General features: G+C 47.3%; 1 protein-coding gene across 1 annotated transcript; it reads left to right on the plus strand.

Annotated features, from left to right (window-relative positions):
• Positions 1-1,854: 1,854 nt before the first annotated feature.
• Positions 1,855-15,956, plus strand: TFE3 (transcription factor binding to IGHM enhancer 3). Its single transcript, XM_004376853.2, has 10 exons — positions 1,855-2,083; positions 4,346-4,459; positions 5,447-5,750; positions 6,416-6,661; positions 6,747-6,851; positions 8,304-8,421; positions 8,785-8,841; positions 9,021-9,096; positions 13,384-13,531; positions 14,005-15,956. The coding sequence occupies exons 1-10, from the start codon at positions 1,968-1,970 to the stop codon at positions 14,440-14,442; spliced, it is 1,722 nt and encodes a 573-aa protein (XP_004376910.1). The 5' UTR covers positions 1,855-1,967; the 3' UTR covers positions 14,443-15,956.
• The last annotated feature ends 4,414 nt before the right edge of the window (positions 15,957-20,370 follow it).

Here is a 20,370-nt window from a genome sequence, read left to right on the forward strand (position 1 = left end):
GTGTATTTTCACCAAAAAAAAAGGTTGAGAAGTTAGAGGGTTAATATGTTGTGGGGTTGTTAACCAATGTCATAAAACAACATGTGTACTTCTGTTTCATGAGAAACTATTTGTTCTGTAAGCCTTCACCTGAAGTACAATAAAATATAAAAAAAAAGAAAAAGAAAAAAGTGCAGTGCTCAAGGCAAACATTCTTTATTAAATGAGCTAAGTTGTTTAGTTTAAAGATGACTTCATGGGATAGTTTCATTTCAAGGCTTAAAAGTTGTTTACAGGCAATAGATTTAGGCATTCCTCCAGTCTCCATGTATCCAGTAAGTTTGATTTCCAATTAGAATTTGAAGTTTTGTTCCACATTTTTCCTCCTTTTGATCAAGATCCAACTATTGGGTCCTTGATCAAAACGTTCGGTAAAGCAACATAGGAATTTTAACATCAGATATGTAGGTTCCATTTTGCAATTTTTACTGGGAATGTATTGATTTTTTAAAGATTAATTTGGGAGAGAACTAACATTTTTATTACTAGAGGCTTCCCCCTTCCATGATATGGTTGTGTGTGAGTGTCCCTGGATGAGTTTGTTTACCAAGCTGAATAACAGACCTGGGAAATAAGGATGTCAGTACAGAAAGGTGCAAGGCAAGTGTGGCTCAGTGAGGTTTCTGAAGGTCCAACTGATGGCTTTGGGATGTTGGGAAAAGGCTGTAGGTCCAGGTGCTTTGTGAACCAACTGTACACCTGAAGCTACGGGTGGGACCGCCCGCTGTGTGCAAACCGGCTTGCAAGTATCTGGCACACAAAAGTGCCCAATAAACTTTTGTTGAATCAGGTAATGAATGAATGAGTGAATTAATTATTTTTCGGAGAGATTATTGTATCTAGAAAACCTGCTAACACTTTTCATAAACTATGTCTAATCCTCATAACAACCCCTGAGAGGTATTACGACCCCATTTTACAGGCCTGGGAAACTGAGGCTCGGAGAAGGGGAAGTCTTCTGCCCGTATCCAAATCCGAGTGATTTCAGAAGTCATTCACTGAAGGGGCCAGATCTAATTTACACATCCGTCCATTCATTCATTCATCTGTCAAAGGTTTACTAAGCACCTACGATGCAGCGAAACGAACTAGCACAACAACCGCTTTAGATGGCATAGAATAGGCGGAGCGCTCGCGGGAAGATCAGCTGGGTGGCTGGATAGCAGGTACTGAGGGGGCGGGGTTTGCTCCAAGGGAATGTATCTTCCTCTGCCTTATAGCTAAGGCTTTGGCTAAGGAGGCATGGCTTGATCTAGGTTGGGGCGTGGTCTAGGGCGCAGATATTACAAAGATTGGCCGAGAGAGGGCGCGATTCGTGTGGCCTGGACACCTGCGCTCCGTCTGGCCTTCGGTGCGCAGGCGCAGGGGTGACTTACTAGTAGCTTGCGGAAGGATGATTTTAGGAGGCGTGTCTCAGAAAATTACGCAACATGGGGGCGTAACTAGACTAAATTAATCCTCGCAGATTTGCCTCTGCCTCTGAGGGTGTGGCCTGCGTGCCCCTCCTCGGAATGAAGGCGGGCAGAATCTAGTTTCCCCGTCTGCATCGGAGGTGTGGCTTAGGGAGGGGCCTCGAGCCGCTCCTCGGCGATTGGCAGCCTCACGCAGGGGGCATGGCAATACAAGCCGTCCGTCCTGGTGCAGTCACTTCCTGTGGAGTTTCCCCAGCCCGGGGAGGAGGGGACGAGGACGAGGGGGAGGAGGGCGGTTGTCCGGGGTTAGGTGTGGGGGGAGGGTCGGTCAGTCCAGGGCGGGGGATGACTCACGGCCCATCCCATCTACCCGACGCCGCCCGGCCGCGCAGAGCTCGTTCCATGGCTTAGCGGAGGAGGAGGCGGTGGCGAGCGGGGGAGGGGGACTCTTATTTTGTTAGGGGGACTGGGCCGAGGCCCGACCGGCCTGGCGAGGCTCGCCCGGTGCCGGGCGTCATGTCTCATGCGGCCGAGCCAGCTCGGGACGGCGTAGAGGCCAGCGCGGAGGGCCCTCGAGCCGTGTTCGTGCTGTTGGAGGAGCGCAGGCCGGCCGACTCGACCCAGCTGCTCAGGTGCGGCGCCGCCTGGGGCCGGGAGTGCCGGTTGGGGTTCCGTGGGGCCTGATCTTAGGGCAGCGGCGCCCCAGACTGCGATTGAAGGCCCTCGGCGTAGGCTTGGAGGACGTCGGGGCGCCTGTCGGGGGGAGGGGGGGCGCCTAAAGGGATCCGGCGGTGGCCTGCTTGTACTGAGGCTTAAAGGAGTTGTGGGAGTGCATTAAGGCGGGCCTGGGTCAGATCTGGAGAGCCCTTGACTGGGTCTGGAGGTACTAATTCTGGAAACTGTCCAGAAACTGGCCTGGGATAGGTAAACTTGACGGATTCTGATTAGAGGCACAATTTGGGGTCCTTGACTGAAGGATGAGAGGGATGCGCTTGAAGGGACATTGTCAGGTGAGACGCTGATTTTAAGGGAATACTAGAATCCTTTTCCCTCAGTGTAGGAAAGGGGGTCCTAGGGGACAAGGGTGCTGTCTTGGGAGCTTGGTGACTCCCAGTGGCTGGTTGCGGGAGGTAGTGTTTGGTGATAATATGAGTCTGGAGGGATTTGGGGTATCTCAGGTATGCCGCGGAGACCAGCCTTGTGTGTGTGTGAGTGAGTGAGAGAAACAACATTCACCAAGCTTTGACCGGAATAATCCCTTCACCGCTGCCCACCACCCAGCTGAGTCAAATCCCAGGGATAGTGGGAAAGCGCCCTACCCCGAACCCTATAGAGGCTTGAATGGGAAACAGACAGATATAGCTCTCTTAGCTCAGGGAAGGAGGCCTCAGACCTTATTTGGAAACCGAGAGGAGGGTCTTGTTCCTGGCCCCACCAGACCTAGTCTCTCAGCCAGCTCTAGGGCCCTCTCTCTATCCCCACACATATGCTTGTTCTTTTTATCTCGACCTTCCAGTCTGTCCCTCAGCCCCTAGGTGTAATCTTGAATCTGTCCTAGAGCAGAAAGGAACACTGATTGCACCATACCTGCCTGAGTGGGTCCTCTTCTCATCCTCACTTCCATCAACATGGTTGGGAGCCCTCCCTGTCCGCATCCCTGCCCACCCCAGCGCCCATCTCTTCCAACTTTTGTGAAATGGGTGTGTGAGCATGGGAGGGGGCTTTGCCTACTTTCTGCTTAGGTTTGTGCTAAGCTCAGCAGCTCCCCGTGCTTCCTCTTCCCAACTTCCTGGGTGGTTTTACATTTTAGGGCCCCATCTGAGGGTGAGGACAGGAGGGAAGACAGATCCTTGGGGAGGGAAGAGAGAATTCTTGTCAAGTGAAATCACCTGCAGTTTCTCAGGATTCTAAATCTTTGTCTGAATTTAAAGATGTGTATCTACGTATGTGTGTGTTAGTGTTTCCTGCACACTAGGGTCCTCGCACCCAGCGTGGAAGGCTAAGCAGAAGCCTTTCTGTATATTGATTCGCTATCTCATAATTCCTTTATAACAACCTAGATTATCACAGCAGTGGGAATAGTTGAAAGGGAGGGGTGTACATGGCTTATTTTCTGTGTCAGTGGGTGTTGGTGTTGGGGGTGCGTGTGTTTTGATCTATCCAAAAAACAAGAGGGTTGAGAAGGCTCCTCCCACCAAGAAAGACTGCTCGTATAAAGTGGATCATCTAGCCAAATTCTCCCCCTTGTAAATCCAGACAGTTGGAGCGAGGGGAGACTCTGCTATTTCCATTTTGTATTTAGGTACGTGTTGGCATCCTATACACTCTGGCTGGGCCTGGGAAGGAAATCATTTGCAAAGCGGTGGATCCTTCTATAAAGTGAATCAGATCCTAGTCCTCTTTGTGATGGATTCCATTCTTTGTTACAATGGACTGTTATGATGAGGGATGCCCCTACATGCTGTGTGTGTGTGGACAGGTGTGGGCTCACATTCAGCTGTCAGGAAAATAGTAAGATGGGGGGGGCTGGGAGAGCTCTGAATGCAAAGTCCGGAATCCTGTAAAGTGAATCGTCATTCCTAAATTCTGAATTTCTATTTTCTTCAAATCCAGGTTCTTGTTACATGTGATTGTTAGAGTGAGAGGGTGGGGTCCAGGCATTCTTATTATTTTGAATCTTAAGTGACTATGGGTGACACAGAGCATATGGGGGTGGGGACAGGAGAGGATGTGGAAATTCATGGTGGTGGTACCCAGTGGGGTGGCTGAATTTGAGGGGGTACACTCTGTCCCCCTGCCTCTCCCTGTCTCTATCTCTGTCTCTCTGGAAGGGGAGGGAAATGAGGTCTCCCTACAACCACTGACCATCACGCCTACCTTTCCCCTACCCTCAGCCTGAACTCTTTGCTTCCGGAATCTGGAATTGTTGCTGACATCGAATTAGAAAACGTCCTTGATCCTGACAACTTCTACGAACTCAAAAGCCAGCCCCTACCCCTACGCTCAAGGTATGACTCCTCTGTTGGACTCCCCCCGCCCCCAATTCATCAGCCTGCCAATCCCCTCTTGATAGTCACAGGCCCTTAGCGCCAGCCCAACCCATTCTCTTACCAGCCTGCATTTTCCAGATGGTAATGTAGGGGCCAGAAAGAGCATGTCACACAGGAAAGCAGGTGGCCAGCCTAGGATGCTGATATCTCAGACAAGGCCTCCCTGCCACCACCCCCCACCCCCACCTGCGCGCACATTCATACACAAATATTCTAGCATGCCTAGTGTGCCCAGGGATAGGGCGGGGCCTGCTCAAGCTCTTGTCCCAGGTGGGCAGAGCCTATACCCACCACCTCTGCTCAGTCCCCTCCCACACTGAACAAACACCCCTACCCCCACTCCTTGAGGAACCCCTGCTGGTTTCTTCTTTCCCCTTGCCTGGAAGTCTAAATGTGCTGAGTCATCCGCCTGGGCTCTAAGAGAGGGGAGGGGACCTGGAAGAGGGGCAGGAAGAGAGGATTGTGAAATCTCAGATTTTCAAGACTGACTAGTGCCTGGGACTAGAGGCCCAGGCAGGGGAAAAGAGGGGCCTAGGGCTGCCCCTATAGCCTGATGCCAATCTCAGGAGGAACTCTGGGAGTAACTGATGCCCAAAATTGGGCTTAAGAGCCCTCTGTACAACTACAGCCCCAATCCTGCTTCCTTCTCTTCTTCAGATAGGATAAACCCACTCTCCCAGAGCTGAGCAATGGCATCCTCATTCAGTATATGAACAGACCCAAATCCTGGCTTCACCACTAGGAACTGAAGGCTGAAAATCCCCCACTGGACTGGGACCCCTGAGGGCTGAGACCTGACCTGGTCCCTGTGTCTCCCCCTCCACACTGTGGCCTTCAAAGACAGAGAACGGGCCTGGTTCTTATGTCTACTCCATCACATTGTGACCCCTTAGGCTTGAGATGAGACTTTTAGCTTACCTGTGGCCCCATATTTCCCATCCACAGCCTCCCAATATCACTGCAGGCCACACCAGCCACCCCAGCTACACTCTCTGCATCATCTTCTGCAGGGGGCTCCAGGACCCCTGCCATGTCGTCATCATCTTCATCAAGGGTCTTGCTGCGGCAGCAGCTAATGCGGGCCCAAGCCCAGGAGCAGGAGAGGCGTGAGCGTCGGGAACAGGCTGCAGCCGCTCCCTTCCCCAGTCCTGCACCTGCCTCTCCTGCCATTTCTGTGGTTGGTGTCTCTGCTGGGGGCCACACATTGGGCCGTCCCCCCCCTGCTCAGGTGCCCAGGGAGGTGCTCAAGGTAAGGTGAGATCTGGAGGCTGTGGGAGGGGTTTCTTGGAGACTGAGGAGCTGGGGGGTGACTTGGGAGTCCTGGTGGCTTTTGGGCGAGGCCCTAGCGGCTCTAAGGAAAGTCCAAGGTACCATTAAATGGGTTGTGCTAGTGTCCTATTGTATTTAGGGTTTCTGAGGTGTTCTCGTTCAGTTGTGAGAGGCAATATAAGATGTACTGGTGAACCAGGGAGGGCTGTGAGCTCTCAGAGTGGGTCCTGGGATCTGTGAAGTGGCTTTGTAGGAAGAGCTTCATGTATGTGCGATACGTTAAGAGTTCTTTGGGGGCCGTTAGGGTGTCTTGGGAAGCCATGTGTGGTTCCCATGTTTTTTAGGTGGTATCAGAGACTAGGAGGGTGTCCTGGGGACTGTGACAGGATATTCCAGAAACTGTTTGAGGGATCCTGTCATCCCTGGGCATGTCTTGGGGGCTGTGAGTGACTTCTGAGAAAGGGAGTTTGGGTCTTAGGGGAAACACCAGTATTTTTGGGGTGGGGAGTGTCTCGGATTCTGGGCCCAGTTTGCCCACCTGAGCCTGGGAGCAAATGAGATGGGGGTCAGTCTGGGGCTCAGAGTTGCCCCTCTGAGCTCTGTTCTACCTTGCCCCTCCCCTGTCTCCTCCCCAATATCCCACAGGTGCAGACTCATCTGGAGAACCCAACACGCTACCACCTGCAGCAGGCTCGCAGGCAACAGGTGAAACAGTACCTGTCTACCACACTTGGGCCCAAGCTGGCCTCCCAGGCCCTCACCCCACCGCCAGGGCCCACTAGTGCCCAGCCACTTCCTGCCCCTGAGACTGTCCATGCTACTGGCCCTGCAGGCAGCGCTCCCAACAGTCCCATGGCGCTGCTCACCATCGGGTCCAGCTCAGAGAAGGAGGTGAGTAGCTGCAGACAACCCTCCCACCCTCCTGTTCCTCCCCCAACATCTTATAATCCTGTTCCATATTTACATTTTCTCCCAGATTGATGATGTAATTGATGAGATCATCAGCCTGGAGTCCAGTTACAACGATGAGATGCTCAGTTATCTGCCTGGAGGCACTGCAGGGCTACAGCTCCCCAGCACGGTGAGGCCCTAAGATGGGAGGTTGGTCTGAAAATTAGGGGATGCCTCTATCATTGAGACCTCACCTGCTGCTGGCTGTGTACATATAGACTCTTGCCTTGGATTGTACTAAGATAGAGAGGGAGTCCTTATGAAGAGAATGGGACATACCAATGCTCTTGGGCCTTGTATTGGACTGTATCAAGAGGTGGACCTTCTAGTTTGATATTTGTAAGGTGGAGAGTTGGTGGAGATACTAGGGCGTACCAAGGTACTTGGCCTTCACTTTGGGAGGTACCAAGAAGTGGAAATCCTGTAGCAATTTGAATGTACCAACGGATTCAGATCATTGGGACATATCCAGATCATGCAGTGATTAGAACATAGCAAAAGTCTCAAAATATGGTATGGGATATAACAAGTGGTTTGGCCTTGTAGTGATTGGAATGTACCAAGTCACTTGCCATGACTTGTGCCAAGAGGTTAGGTCCTTGTGGATAAAACTTTGTAGAGCAAGGGATGTAACAAGAACTAGTAACATTCTGGTTCTAGAACATTCTGAGAGTCTCTTAACTTGCTTTGGGACATAATGTGGCTGTAACTTTTATTTTTTCCAACTTATCAAGAGGATAGAAGCATATATAAAAATGGTACCAGTTTATTGGAACTTTTTATTGATTTGGAACTTAGGTAAATCTAGCAGACTGGAGGAGGTTTCAAGAGATGAAAACTCATAAAGAAGTGGGACTAATTATTATGGGTTAGTATATTGCCCGGGAGTATATGCAGGAGAGTGCAAAGGAGAGAAAACAGTCTAGGCAAACATAACAGCAGTGCTAGCTGAGTAGTTGGAAAAGAGATCAGAATGTGCAGAATGTGCAGGGAGGTACTAGAGTCAGAGTAGAGTCAGGGCAGCAGGAGACCATGTATCTAATGTGGTGTGACATGGTTGCAGCAAAAGACTTGAAATTGGGTTGGAACTCTGCAGAAGTCCAGATTTTGGGTGGAATATTGCCATGACCAAGGTCTGAGAAGATTGGGTTGGAGTGTTCCAAGAACTCTGTACTGGAATTTAGTGCTGGGCTAATGGACTGGAATGTTGCATTGGAGTAGACAAAGACCTGAGAAGGGTGGTTTTCAAGCATTTCTCCTCAGAGCCAACCCGTAGTTTAGGAGAGGAGCTTTAGAGGTCACTGAGGGGCTTGGGGGATTGGCGGGGGGATGTTGAGCAGACTAGATAGGCTCCATTCCCTAGAAAATCAAGGTAGGTCCACTTTGCCTTGTCTTCCCTGTTGGATTGCCATATGAAATTCCCCTGAAGGAGAAGGAAGGGTTTCCTTGCCAAGTAAGCCAATCCCTGAGTTAGTGGGCCCCCACTTTCGGGTGTGTGGAGGGTCAGGAACCTGGTTCTGAGGAGGGGACAAGCCTGGGGTTTGTTCCTAAACTATTGTTTCTCTCCCCTCCCTGCCCCCAGCTACCTGTATCAGGGAATCTTCTTGATGTATACAGTAGTCAGAGCGTGGCCACACCAGCCATCACTGTCAGCAACTCCTGCCCAGCTGAGCTGCCCAACATCAAACGAGAGATCTCTGGTAAGTGCCAGGGTCTTGGCCACATGCCTCCACCCTGTACCCTGAGGTGAGCACCATGTCTTCGAGGTCTGGGGATGGGCCTGGCTGCATGAAAAGGGGTTTATACATACAAAAAGGGGGCTGTTTGCTCTCTTTTTCCACATGGCCCATGATCCTGCTTTCACCCCACTTCTTCTCACAGCCTCTCATCTTAGATTTAACAACTGGCATGTCACCATGGTTTTGAAAACATAGTAATTTTTTATAAAAGTCACTTCCCCTTGCCTCTGCCCACCAAACCCCCTCCTCAGCAGCTGCATGCGCTCCCCTCTTCCCCATGCCCAGAGGCCCTGACCACCCGCACTCTCTTGTACTCTGTTCCAGAGACAGAGGCAAAGGCCCTTTTGAAAGAACGGCAGAAGAAGGACAATCACAACCTAAGTAAGTGAGAGAGCGTGTGCACTTGGAAGCATGTTGCATAGCTCTGCCTTCCTCTGAGTCCCAGCCCTCCTTGGGGGACCCCTTCCCACAGCAGCCTCCCAACTCCCCAGTATCTCTCTTCCCTCCTTCACCTATTGATGATTCATTCCCACTCTCTCTCTCTCCCCTTACCTCCAAAGTTGAGCGTCGCAGGCGATTCAACATTAACGACAGGATCAAAGAACTGGGCACCCTCATCCCCAAGTCCAGTGACCCGTGAGTCTGGGCTGGGAATACCAGGCCAGCGGGGGGTGGAATAGGGCCCTGTTTCCCCAAATTTGTCCCTTGGTGGGCCTGTCAGGCCATCTTGCCCCAGGCAGTTTTTTTTTTTTAATTGTGCTCTAGGTGAAAATTCACAGCTCGAGTTAATTTCTCATTCAGAAATTTATACACATATTTTGTGACATTGATTGCAGTACCCACAATGTGACAGCACATTCCCCCTTTTCACCCCGGGTTCCCTGTGTCCATTCGTCCAGTTCCTGTCCTTCCTGCCTTCTCGTCTTGCTTTTAGACAGGTGTTGCCCATTTGGTCTTGTATATTTGATTGAACTAAGAAGCACATTCCTCACGTGTATTATTTTTTGTTTTATAAGCCTGTCTAATCTTTGTCTGAAAAGTGGGCTTCAGGAATGGTTTCAGTTCTGGGTTAGCAGAATGTCCAGGGGCCATAGTCTAAGGGGTCCCCTCCAGTCTCTGTCAGACCAATAAGTCTGGTCTTTTTCCATGAATTTGAATTCTGTTCTACATTTTTCTCCCATTCTGTCCAAGATTTTTTGTTGTGATCCCTGTCAAAGTGGTTGTTGGTGGTAGCCGGGCACCATCTAGTTTTTCTGGACAAGGTTGGTGGAGTCTCTGGTTCATCTGGTCCTTTGGGCTACTATTATGTCTTTGGTTTTCTTCATTATCCTTTGCTCTGGGTACGATGGGACCAATAGATATATCTTAGATGGCCGCTCGCAAGCTTTTAAGACCTCAGACACTACTCACCAAAGTGGGATGTAGAACATTTTCTTTATGAACTATGTTATGCCAGTTGACCTAGATGTCCCCCGAGACTAGAGTCTCCAGCCCCCAGCCCCAGCTACTCAGTCTCTCAAAGTTTTTAGATGTGTCTAGGAACCCAGGCAGTTCTGCTGCTGTTCTGTGGTCCTTTTCACCCAGCTTTCCTCACTCTTAGCAGTGTTGTAGACCCTCATTGTACCTCCAACTAAAATTTTAGGTGCGTGATATTATGGTCCATGTGCCTTATCTGGTCCCCATGTGACATATGCACTTTCCTATTTATTTAGTACTTCTTTCATTTATTTATTCAAAGGAGCCCTGGTGGCACAGTGGTTAAGTGCTTGGCCACTAACTGAAAAGTTGGTGTTTCAAACCCACCAGCCATTCCGTGGGAGAAAGGTGGCAGTCTGCTTTCATACAGATTACAGTCTTGGAAACCCTATGGGGCAGTTCTACTCTGTCCTGTAGGGTTGCTGAGTCAGAATCGACTCTATGGCAATGGGTTGGGTTTGGTTTTTTATTTATTCAAGAAACATTTATTGAGCTTCTACTTTGTGTCAGGCACTGTTCTAGACCCTGCAGATACCAAACCCATTGCCATCGAGTCAATTCCGACTCATAGCGACCCTATGGGACAGAGTAGAACGCCTCATAGGGTTTCCAAGGAGCGGCTGGTGGATTTGAACTGCCAACCTTTTGGTTAGCAGCCGAGTTCTTAACCACTGTGCCACCAGGGCTCCCTGCAGATACCAGAGGGAGTAAAACAGACAAAAACCCCTGACCTCATGAAACTGATGTTTTAGTGGGGGCAAGCAGACAGTAAATAAGATAAATAAGTAAAATACATGAGATGATGATGAGTGTTACGGAGAAGACTCAATAATGGAAGGAACATGCGGAAGTATTGGGGAGGTATATTAGTTTCTTAGGGCTGCCGTAAGAAAATGCCACAAAGTAGGTGGCTTATAAGAACAGAAATTTATTGTCTCACAGTTCTAGGGGAAGTCTCTCTTAGCTTCTGGTAGCCCCCAAGCGTTCCTTGGTGTGTAGATGCATTTTCACATTGCTTTCCTCTGTCTCTCTGTATCTCTTCTCCTCTTTTATAGCCACTCATACTGGATTAGGACCCACCCTTCTCCAGTATGACCTCATGTTAACTGATAACATCTTCAAAGACCCTATTTCTGAACAAGGTCATGTTCATAGGGCCAGGATTTAGGACTTCAACATATCTTTTTGGGGGACACAACTCAATCCATAACAATCCACCCTCTGGCCTTCCAAAATTCATGTCCTTCCCATGTGCAAAATACATTCACCCCATCCCAGCACCCCTAAATGTCTTAACTCATTCCCGCATCCATTCTTAAGTCTACAATCTCATCATCTAAATAATCTAAATCAATTATGGGTGTGAGACTCTGGGTATGATCCATCCTGGGGCAAGATTCCTTTCCATCTGTGAAATCTAGAATACAAGTTATGTGCTTCCAAAATACAGTGATAGTACAGGGATGGAATAGACATTACCATTCCAAACAGGAGAAATTGAAGGAAAAGTAGGGATCACAGGTCCAAAGCAAGTTTAAAACCCAGCAGGGCAAATTCCATTAGATTGCAAGGCTTGAAAATAACCCTCTGTCCTCTGGGCCCACCTGGGCAGCAGTCTTGACCCCTCTTCTCTGGACCCATCCTGGCAGCCCTGCCAGCCTCTGAACTGCTTTTGTGATCATCCTTTCCTTTTCTTGAAGGGCAACAGATGTTTATAGTCAAGCACCTCATTGGCCCATTTTCTGTCTGTAGAATCCCAGTAGTCCAACAGCTTTACTTTATTTTGTCCCCTTCAGTCTAAGCTCACTAAGATGGTTGATTGGATCCATAAGTCTCATGCCTAATCTCTTTAGCAAATGGTTGTCTAGCCACACCGTTGGTAGCCTTTCCAGAGCACCTTTCTCAGTTTTTACAATATGGATAGGCTAAGAATTTTCCAAATCTTCAAGTTCTGTTTTCTAGAAAACATTCGAACATAATTCAGCCAAGTTCTTTGCCACTTTATAACAAGGATCACCTTTCCTCCAGTGTCCAATAACATTTTCATCATTTCCTTTAAGGCTTCACCAGAAGCACATTTAATATCTACATTTCTAGCAACATTCTGTTTGTGACAATAGAATCTTTCTCTATAGCTCTCCTCAGTTATTCTGAGCCCTCATCAGAATTACCTTCAATGTCCATAATTCTACCAACAATCTCTTCAAGGCGATCTAGGCTTTTAGTATCAAGTACCTCAGAGCTCTTCCAGCCACTTCCCATTACCCAATTCTAAAGCCACTTCCACATTTGTAGGTTTTTGTTACAGCAGCACCTCACTTCCCAGTACCAAAATTTGTATTAGTTTTCTAAGGTTGTCATAATAAAATATGACAAACTGGGTGGCTTGTAAGAATAGAAATTTGTCTCCCAGTTCTGGAGGCTAGTAGTCAGAATTCAGGGTATCAGCAGGGCCATGCTTTCTCTAAAGGCCCTAAGGAAAGATCCTTCTTGTCCCTCTCAGCTTCTGGTAGACCCAGGTGTTCCTTGGTGTGTAAATGCATCTTCACATGGCTGCCTTTTCTGTTTCTCTGTGTCTTATAAGGAGTCACTCATACTGAATTAGGACTCATCCTACTTTGGCATGACCTCATGTTAACAGATAACATTGTCAAAGACCCTATTTCCAAACAAGGTCATGTTCACAGGTACAGAGAATTAGGACTTCAGCATATCCTTTTGGGGGACACAATCCATAACAGGAGGGTCCCAATTTTGGATGAGGAGAGTGAGATAGGGCAGGCCTCAACTGACAAGGAAATATTTGAATAAAGAGCCTAAGGAGGTGAGGCAGGGAGCCATATGGATATCTAGGGGAAGAGTGTTCAAGGCAGAGGGAAGAGCCAGAACAGAGGCCCTGAGATGGGAATGGTTTTCCATGTTACAGGAACACTGAGAAGCCAGTGTGGTTGTCATGAGATGATTAAAGGGAAATAGGTAAGAAGTCGAATCCCTTAGTGGCGTAAATGGTTAAGTGCTCAGCTATTAACTGAAAGGTTGGCGGTTTGCGGTCCACCCAAAAGCACCTCGGAAGAAAAGCCTGGTGTTCTACTTCTGAAAAATCAGCCATTGAAAACCTTATGGAACTCAGTTCTACTCTAACACACATGGGGTCACCATGAGTTGGAATCAACTTGATAGCAACTCATTTTTGTTTAGTTAGGTAAGAGCTAAGTGGTAAGGTGTCCAGTCAGAGAGTGCATTCTTGGGTCTGGGCTGTGGTGGGCACCATTGGAAGGTTCCAGGCAGGCTGTTTTCATCTGAGCATTCCATACCCTTGATTTACCCCCACCTCAAGTTCTAGGCATGTAGTAGTGGGGTCCATCTACCTGGTGCGGTTCCCTCTCTCAGCTCCCGAGAGACTCCATATGCAACACTCCCTTCTTTCCTCCCCCCCGGGCTCCACAGGGAGATGCGCTGGAACAAGGGCACCATCCTGAAGGCCTCTGTGGATTATATCCGCAAGTTGCAGAAGGAGCAACAGCGCTCCAAAGACCTGGAGAGCCGGCAGCGATCCCTGGAACAGGCCAACCGTAGCCTGCAACTCCGAATTCAGGTCTGGAGGGAGGAAAGGATGATGCAGGTGAGGGAGGGCATCCTGTAGGCAGAGGCAGAGGAAGAACAGGCCTGAATTTCCCTTCCTGGCATACTTGGGGGATCCCTGGGCTTCCTAACTCACATGCTGCTGCTGCTGCTGACAATAATAACATTAACAAGAATAATAATGAATATTAGCTAATTTATGTAGCGTTTGTCTTGTGCCATGCACTGTAACAAGAATTTTATATACATTAACTCATTTAATCCTCACAACCATCCTGTGAGAGAGGCTCCGTTATTATACCCATTTTACAGATTGGGACTCTGAGGCTCCTAGACATTAAGTGACTTGCCTAAATTTACACAACTAGTGAGTGGCAGAGGCTGAATTTGAACCCAGGAAGCCTGCCCTTTTAACCATTACACTCCTCTGCCTCTGAGGGACTCTGAATCCCATCTTATCTTATACCCACTACTTACTTTTTGCAGGAGCTAGAACTGCAGGCCCAGATCCATGGTCTGCCGGTACCTCCCACCCCAGGGCTGCTCTCCCTGGCCACAACTTCGGCCTCTGATAGTCTCAAGCCAGAGCAGCTGGACGTTGAAGAGGAAGGCAGGCCAGGCACGTTTCACGTGGGTGGGGCACCTGCCCCAAATGCTTCCCATCAGCAGCCCCCAGCGCCACCATCAGATGCCCTTCTGGACCTGCACTTTCCCAGTGACCACCTGGGGGACCTAGGGGACCCCTTCCACCTTGGGCTGGAGGACATTCTGATGGAGGAGGAGGAGAGTGTGGTGGGGGGGCTCTCAGGGGGCACCCTTTCCCCACTGCGGGCTGCCTCTGACCCTCTGCTGTCTTCAGTGTCCCCCGCTGTCTCCAAGGCCAGCAGCCGCCGCAGCAGCTTCAGCATGGAAGAGGAGTCCTGATCAGGCCTCACCCCTCCCCTGGGGCTTCCCTACCCAGGAAAGGAGGACAAGTTAGGATGACTTCCCCTTTTCCCCCATCCCTTCATGAGACTGCCTTGCCCAGGTGTTCTGGGGGAAGAGGAGATGAGATCAGGCCCCACCCCTGTAATCAGGCAAAGAGGAGGAGTCAGATGAGGCCTTACCCCTTCCTCAAAGGGACAGCCCAGTGCAGGTATTTCAGACTTGGGGGTGGTAGTGAGATCAGGCCCTACCTCCTGGAGATCACAGCCTTGCCTCTGCCCCATGGGACCCGCCCTTGCCCAGATGAGGGAAGGTGACAGGATGAGGTCCTGCCCCTGTCCCCTAGAGACAGTCCTAGCCAGGCCTCCTGGGAAAAGGAGGTGTCAGGATGCTGCCCCATCCTTTCTCTTGTAACCTCCAGTCTAGTCTAGCCAGGCAAGGAAGAGGAGTCAAAAATGATGGAGGTCCCATCCCTGGGACCTGTTCCTTGCCCATTAACCCCTCCCTGCCCAGGCAAGGGAAGAAATAAGGATGAAATCCCACCCCTTCCCTATAGGAACAGCCCAGCACAGGTATTTCAGGCATGGAGGAATCAGTAAGATCAGGCTACCCCAAGCAGAGGTCACAGCCCCACACTTGTCCCTTAGCAACATCCTATCCAAGCATTCCACACCACAGGAAGCAGTGGTACTTAAGCTCCCCTGCCTTAACCTGGGACCAACCTCACCTAACCTACTGGGGAAGGGGGCAGACGTTGAAATCTTGTAGATTGACATTCCAAGCCTAGATCGGAAGTTAGAGTTAGGCCCTGATCCTTGGGCAGTGTCCTGCCTCCTTTGTTGAGGGGCATTTTTGGAAAGTGATGGGGATTAGGGGGACTGAGTCTAAGTTCCCAGAACCAGTACCCCGCTATCCTTTTTCAGAATGTAGAGGAACAGAGTGAAGGAAGGGGAGTTCCCCAGCCCAGGAAAAAGTGGAGGCCACACCCCCACCAAAATAGAGGCTTGGTGGGAGGGTTGTGAAAGCATAAGGAACCCATTTATCTGATTTTTTTATTGACCCCCTCTTCAGAAGCTAGGTCACCCCCAATCTCTGGCCCCCACCCAGTTCTCCATTTGGGGGAACCCCCCCTTCAAAGTTATCAAGAGATACTCCCCCATCCCCACCCCTCCTACCACATCCACCCAAGGTTGTCAGCTCTGGATTGTTGGGGCTAGGCCCCAAGAGGGTATACTGAGGGGTCTGTAGGTTTGTGATTAAAATAATAAATGCTAGGCGTGTTTGATGCGCTTTTAACTTTGGCAAAGAGTCTCCTGTCCTTGCTTTTGACTGCAGTGAGCACCTTACCCCATGCAGGCCAGGAGGGGTAAGGTTCTTGGAGGAAGCAGACTTAAGAGACCTAGAGGAAAGCAACTTGCAAACAAAAGTAATAGGTAATTTTGACTACCTATCAGGCACTGTTCTGGCACAGTGATTAAGAGCTTGGCTGCTAACCAAAGAGTTGCCACTTCGAATCCACCAGCCACTCCTTGGGAACCCTATGGGGCAGTTCTACTCTGTCCTATAGGGTCGCTGTGAGTTGGAATCGACTCGACGGCAACCGGTTTGGTTTGGTTTCTTTCAGGCACTGTTCTAACTAGTGAAAGTGTTTCACCTAACTTATTCACCTAATAAATATTAATCAGTAGGTGGTGATTCTTATTTTCATTTTATGTTTAAAGAAGCTGAATACAATTTAAGTAACTGTTCTGAAAATATACAGCTAGTAAATAAAGGAAGAGCTAAACTGTGAAGTTAGTTAAGTGAGGGCTCTAGTATGGAAAAAATGTCACTGAAGGTACAGGTGGGAAAGAAGATTTTCTTGCAAGTTCACTTTTGAAACTGATAAGGATATGAGGATGCCAACTGGCAGACAGTGCAGGTATTCAAGACAGTGGAAATGGCAAAAACAAAACCCATAAAGGTAGAAAAACAGGCAAACGACTCAAGTTTGGAAGTGACATTGACATCTTTGGGGAATTTATATGGGAGTGAACACATAAAAGAATCTTCTTGAAGGCTGGGAAAAAAAAACATTAAAACATTCCTGGGACGACTCAATCAGACTGTGACCCCTGAGGGCAGGACCACACTTGCTCCCTTTTTCTAACCTATTCCACCGTGATACCTAAAGCCTGTCTACTGAGTTTCCACCACTAGACCGGTGGCTATCTTTTCTCTATTTTTCTCCTCAGATTTGCTATACTCTTCTTTATTTTATAAACATAACATAATGCCCAGTATTGTTTCTTTAACTTTTTATTCTCAAATAATTTTAGATTTACAGAAGACTAGCTATACCCATCAACCAGCTTCCCCTAATGTTAACATCTTACATGACCATGGTACATTTATCAATGCTAAGATAAAATACTATTTCAGACTTTATTTGGATTTCACTGGTTTTTCCACTGTTTTTTTTTTGTTTTGTTTTGTTCCAGGAGCCAAGCAAGGATACTGTATTAGTTACCTATTACTGTGTAAAAAATTACCACACAGTGGCTAAAAACAGCACATATTTATTATCTCCCAGTTTTTGTGGGTCAGGAATCAGGCTTAGTTTAGCTGAGCTCTCTATCTCAGTGTCTCTTACCAGGGTGTAATCAAGGAAGGTGTAAGCCAGGTTTGAGGACTCATTTGAAAGTGGGACTAGGGAAGGATCTGCTTCCAAGCTCAAGCGGTTGCTGGCAGGATTCAGTTCTCTCTGCAGTCTGTTGAACTGAGAGCCTCAGTTTCTTGCTGGCTGTCAGCCAGAGGCACCCTCAGTTCCTTGCTGTGTGTGTCTTTCTATGAGGAAGCTCACAGTATGGCAGTTCACTTCATCAAAGCCAGCGAGAGAGAGAGAGTTGCCTAGCAAATGGAAGTGACAATCTTCTGTAATTTAATCATGAAAGTGACATCCCCTCAATGTTGAACCATTCTTTTAGTTAGAATCAAGTTACTCCAGGGAAGGGGAATACACAAGACTATGAATATTGAGATGGATTGACACAGTGGCTGCCAACAATGGGCTCAAGCATAGCAACGATTGTGAGGATGGTGCAGTGTTTAGTTCTGTTGTGCACAGGGTCACTCTGAGTTGGAACCAACTTGACTGGCACTTAACAATAACAACAACATGAATATCAGTAGGCAGGACCACTGGGGGCCATCTTAGCTATGTACCACAGATTCCTCCTTGCATTTAGTTGTCATGTCTTCTTGGTTTCCTCTGACAGTTCCTAGAAATCGTGATATCCCTGAAGCAATGAGCATTTATCTAGTGCCCAGATCTTGGTTTCTAAATACCATTCTCCAATAAAAGGAACCAGGTCTCCTTGGAGAAATGGCTGATTTTAAGCCTGGGGCAGGGAAATACAAGAGAAGCGTGGAGCATCTTGTAGTGCCATAAAATAAGAAAGGGCTAAAAAAAAAAAAAAAGATGGGTGTATGTCATCATCAGGAGTCAACCTGAAAGAGCTCCCAATGGCAAAAGCTGGTACCATGTGAGTAACAAAAAAATAACAATTGTGTTGTATTATAGTCCAAAAAATAAAATAAATGTTCATGATTCCATACTTGCATAAATAAATGATATGATTGAATAAATAAATGCTAGAGTCCCTGAGTGGTGCAAACAGTTAAGCGCTGGACTACTTAGCTGAAAGGTTGGCAGTTCAAACATGCCCAGAGGCGCCTCGGAAGATAGGCTTGGCTATCTGCTTCTGAAAACCCTATGGAGCAATTATATTCTGCACACATGGGGTCTCCGTAAGTTGGAATCATCTCGACTGGCAACTAACAACAGGGAAGTGACTAAAAAAACACCAAACCAGTTGCTGTGGCGACCCCATGTATTTCAGAGTAGAACTACACTCCATAGATTTTTCATGGCTGTGAACTTTTAGAAGTACATTGCCGGGCCTTTCTTTCAAGCTGCTTCTGGATGGGTTCAGACAGCCTACCTTTTGATTAGTAGCCCAGGGCTTAACCATTTGTGCCACCCGGGGACAACTAATCCTTAAATAATAAACACAGAAGAAATGAGGGGAATAGAAAATTACCATCAGAATGCCACAGTAATAATTGCTGCAGGCAAGATCCACTAAATGGTAAATTTAGTGGGCAGAACATTAAGCTGAAATATGATAGTTGTACAGCCTTAAAGTACACCCCAAAATATATATTGAATACTTGATTCTCCTCCCTCCAAGAGGTGGAGCTTAATTCCCCTCCTCTTGAATGTGAGTTGGACTTGGTGACTTGCTTTTTAAAAAAAATTTATTGTGGTGAAAATATACATAATAAAAATACACCACCTTAACAGTTTCTACATGTACAATTCAGTGACATTGATTACATCCTTCAAGTTGTACAAGCATTCTCACTAAGTGACTTGCTTTTAATGAAAAGAGCATGGAAATTGAAAAATAGTAAATTTACACTGGAGCAATCTGGCAGACACCATCTTAAACAAGAGATGAATGTTAACATCACCAGTAATAAGACATATTGATGTTATGTACCCCCTGATGTAATTCAATGAGAAGGGCACTGCACTTTTGTGGTATTCTTCCCCCAAACACCTAACCCCATTCTAATCATGAGAAAATATCTGAGAAAAGCAAATTGAGGGACCTTCTACAAAATACTTGACCGGTACTCTTCAAAAGTGTCAAGGTCAAAAACTTCAACAACTCAACAACAAAAAGACAAACAACCCAATTAAAAAATGGGCAAAGGACATGAACAGACACTTTGCCAAAGAGAACATTCAAGTGGCCAACAAACACATGAAAATATGTTTATGATCATTAGCTGTTAGAGAGATGCAAATCAAAACTACAATGAGATACCACCTCACTCCTGCTGAAATGGCACTGATTAAAAAAAAACAGAAAACAACAAATACTGGCAAGGGTGTGGGGAGATTGGAACCCTTATCCACTGCTGGTGGGGTTGTAAAATGGTATAACCACTATGGAAAACAGTATAGCGCTTTCTTAAAAATCTAGAAATAACTACCTTATGATCCAGCAATCCCATTACTAGGTATATACCCTAGAGACCTAATACTAAAGGCACAAACAGACACATGCACACTTATGTTCATTGCAGCACTATTCACAATAGCAAAAAGATGAAAACAACCTAAGTGCCCATCAATTGATGAATGGATAAACAAAATGTGGTACATACATACCATGGAATATTATGCAGCCATAAAGAATAATGATGAGTTCTCAAAATATAACGTGGATGAATTTGGAGGACATTATGCTGAGTGAAATAAGTCAATCACAAAAAAGACAAATACTGTATGATCTCACTTTTATAAAAAGACAAGAATAGGTATAGATACAGAAACCAACGTTCATTGGTGGTAACCAGGGATAGGAGGGAGGGGGAACCAGTCTCTAGATAGTACACACTTGTTATTTTCAGTGATGGGAAAGGTAACACCAAATGTGCACAACTTGACCAAGGTAAATGATGTCACTAAGACTTACACAAGAATAAGGGACGTTTTTGGTAAATGCTACAACATACACAATTTTGAAACAACAGCAACAACGTCGAAAAAATATGTGGTTACATAGGTAGGTATGTACACACATATGTGTATAGGTAGATACATGTGTGTATATATGCATGCATGTTATGGGTGTATCTATAGGCATATGTATATACATGTATGTGTGTACTGCATTTATATTCATATATAGAACAAAGCACATAGTGAGCACAGTTACAGATACTTCTTAGACATAACCAAACACCTCATGAGATTGGTTTTCTGGGTTTGAAGGGTTAGGACCATAGTCTCATGGGACATCTTGGTCAATTGGCATGATATAGTTCATAAAGTTTATGTTCTACATCCGAGTTTGGTGAGTAGCATCGGGGGTC

This window comes from Trichechus manatus, unplaced genomic scaffold (assembly GCF_000243295.1).
Source record: "Trichechus manatus latirostris isolate Lorelei unplaced genomic scaffold, TriManLat1.0 scaffold00046, whole genome shotgun sequence".
Classification (NCBI taxonomy): domain Eukaryota; kingdom Metazoa; phylum Chordata; class Mammalia; order Sirenia; family Trichechidae; genus Trichechus; species Trichechus manatus.

Bases quoted from the DNA above. Each gene is read 5' to 3' on its own strand.
- TFE3 (XM_004376853.2), top strand. From the start codon at position 1,968: ATGTCTCATGCGGCCGAGCCAGCTCGGGACGGCGTAGAGGCCAGCGCG. The intron at 8,422-8,784 runs GTAAGTGCCAGG...ACTCTGTTCCAG, and splicing joins CATCAAACGAGAGATCTCTG to AGACAGAGGCAAAGGCCCTT. The intron at 9,097-13,383 runs GTGAGTCTGGGC...CGGGCTCCACAG, and splicing joins ATCCCCAAGTCCAGTGACCC to GGAGATGCGCTGGAACAAGG.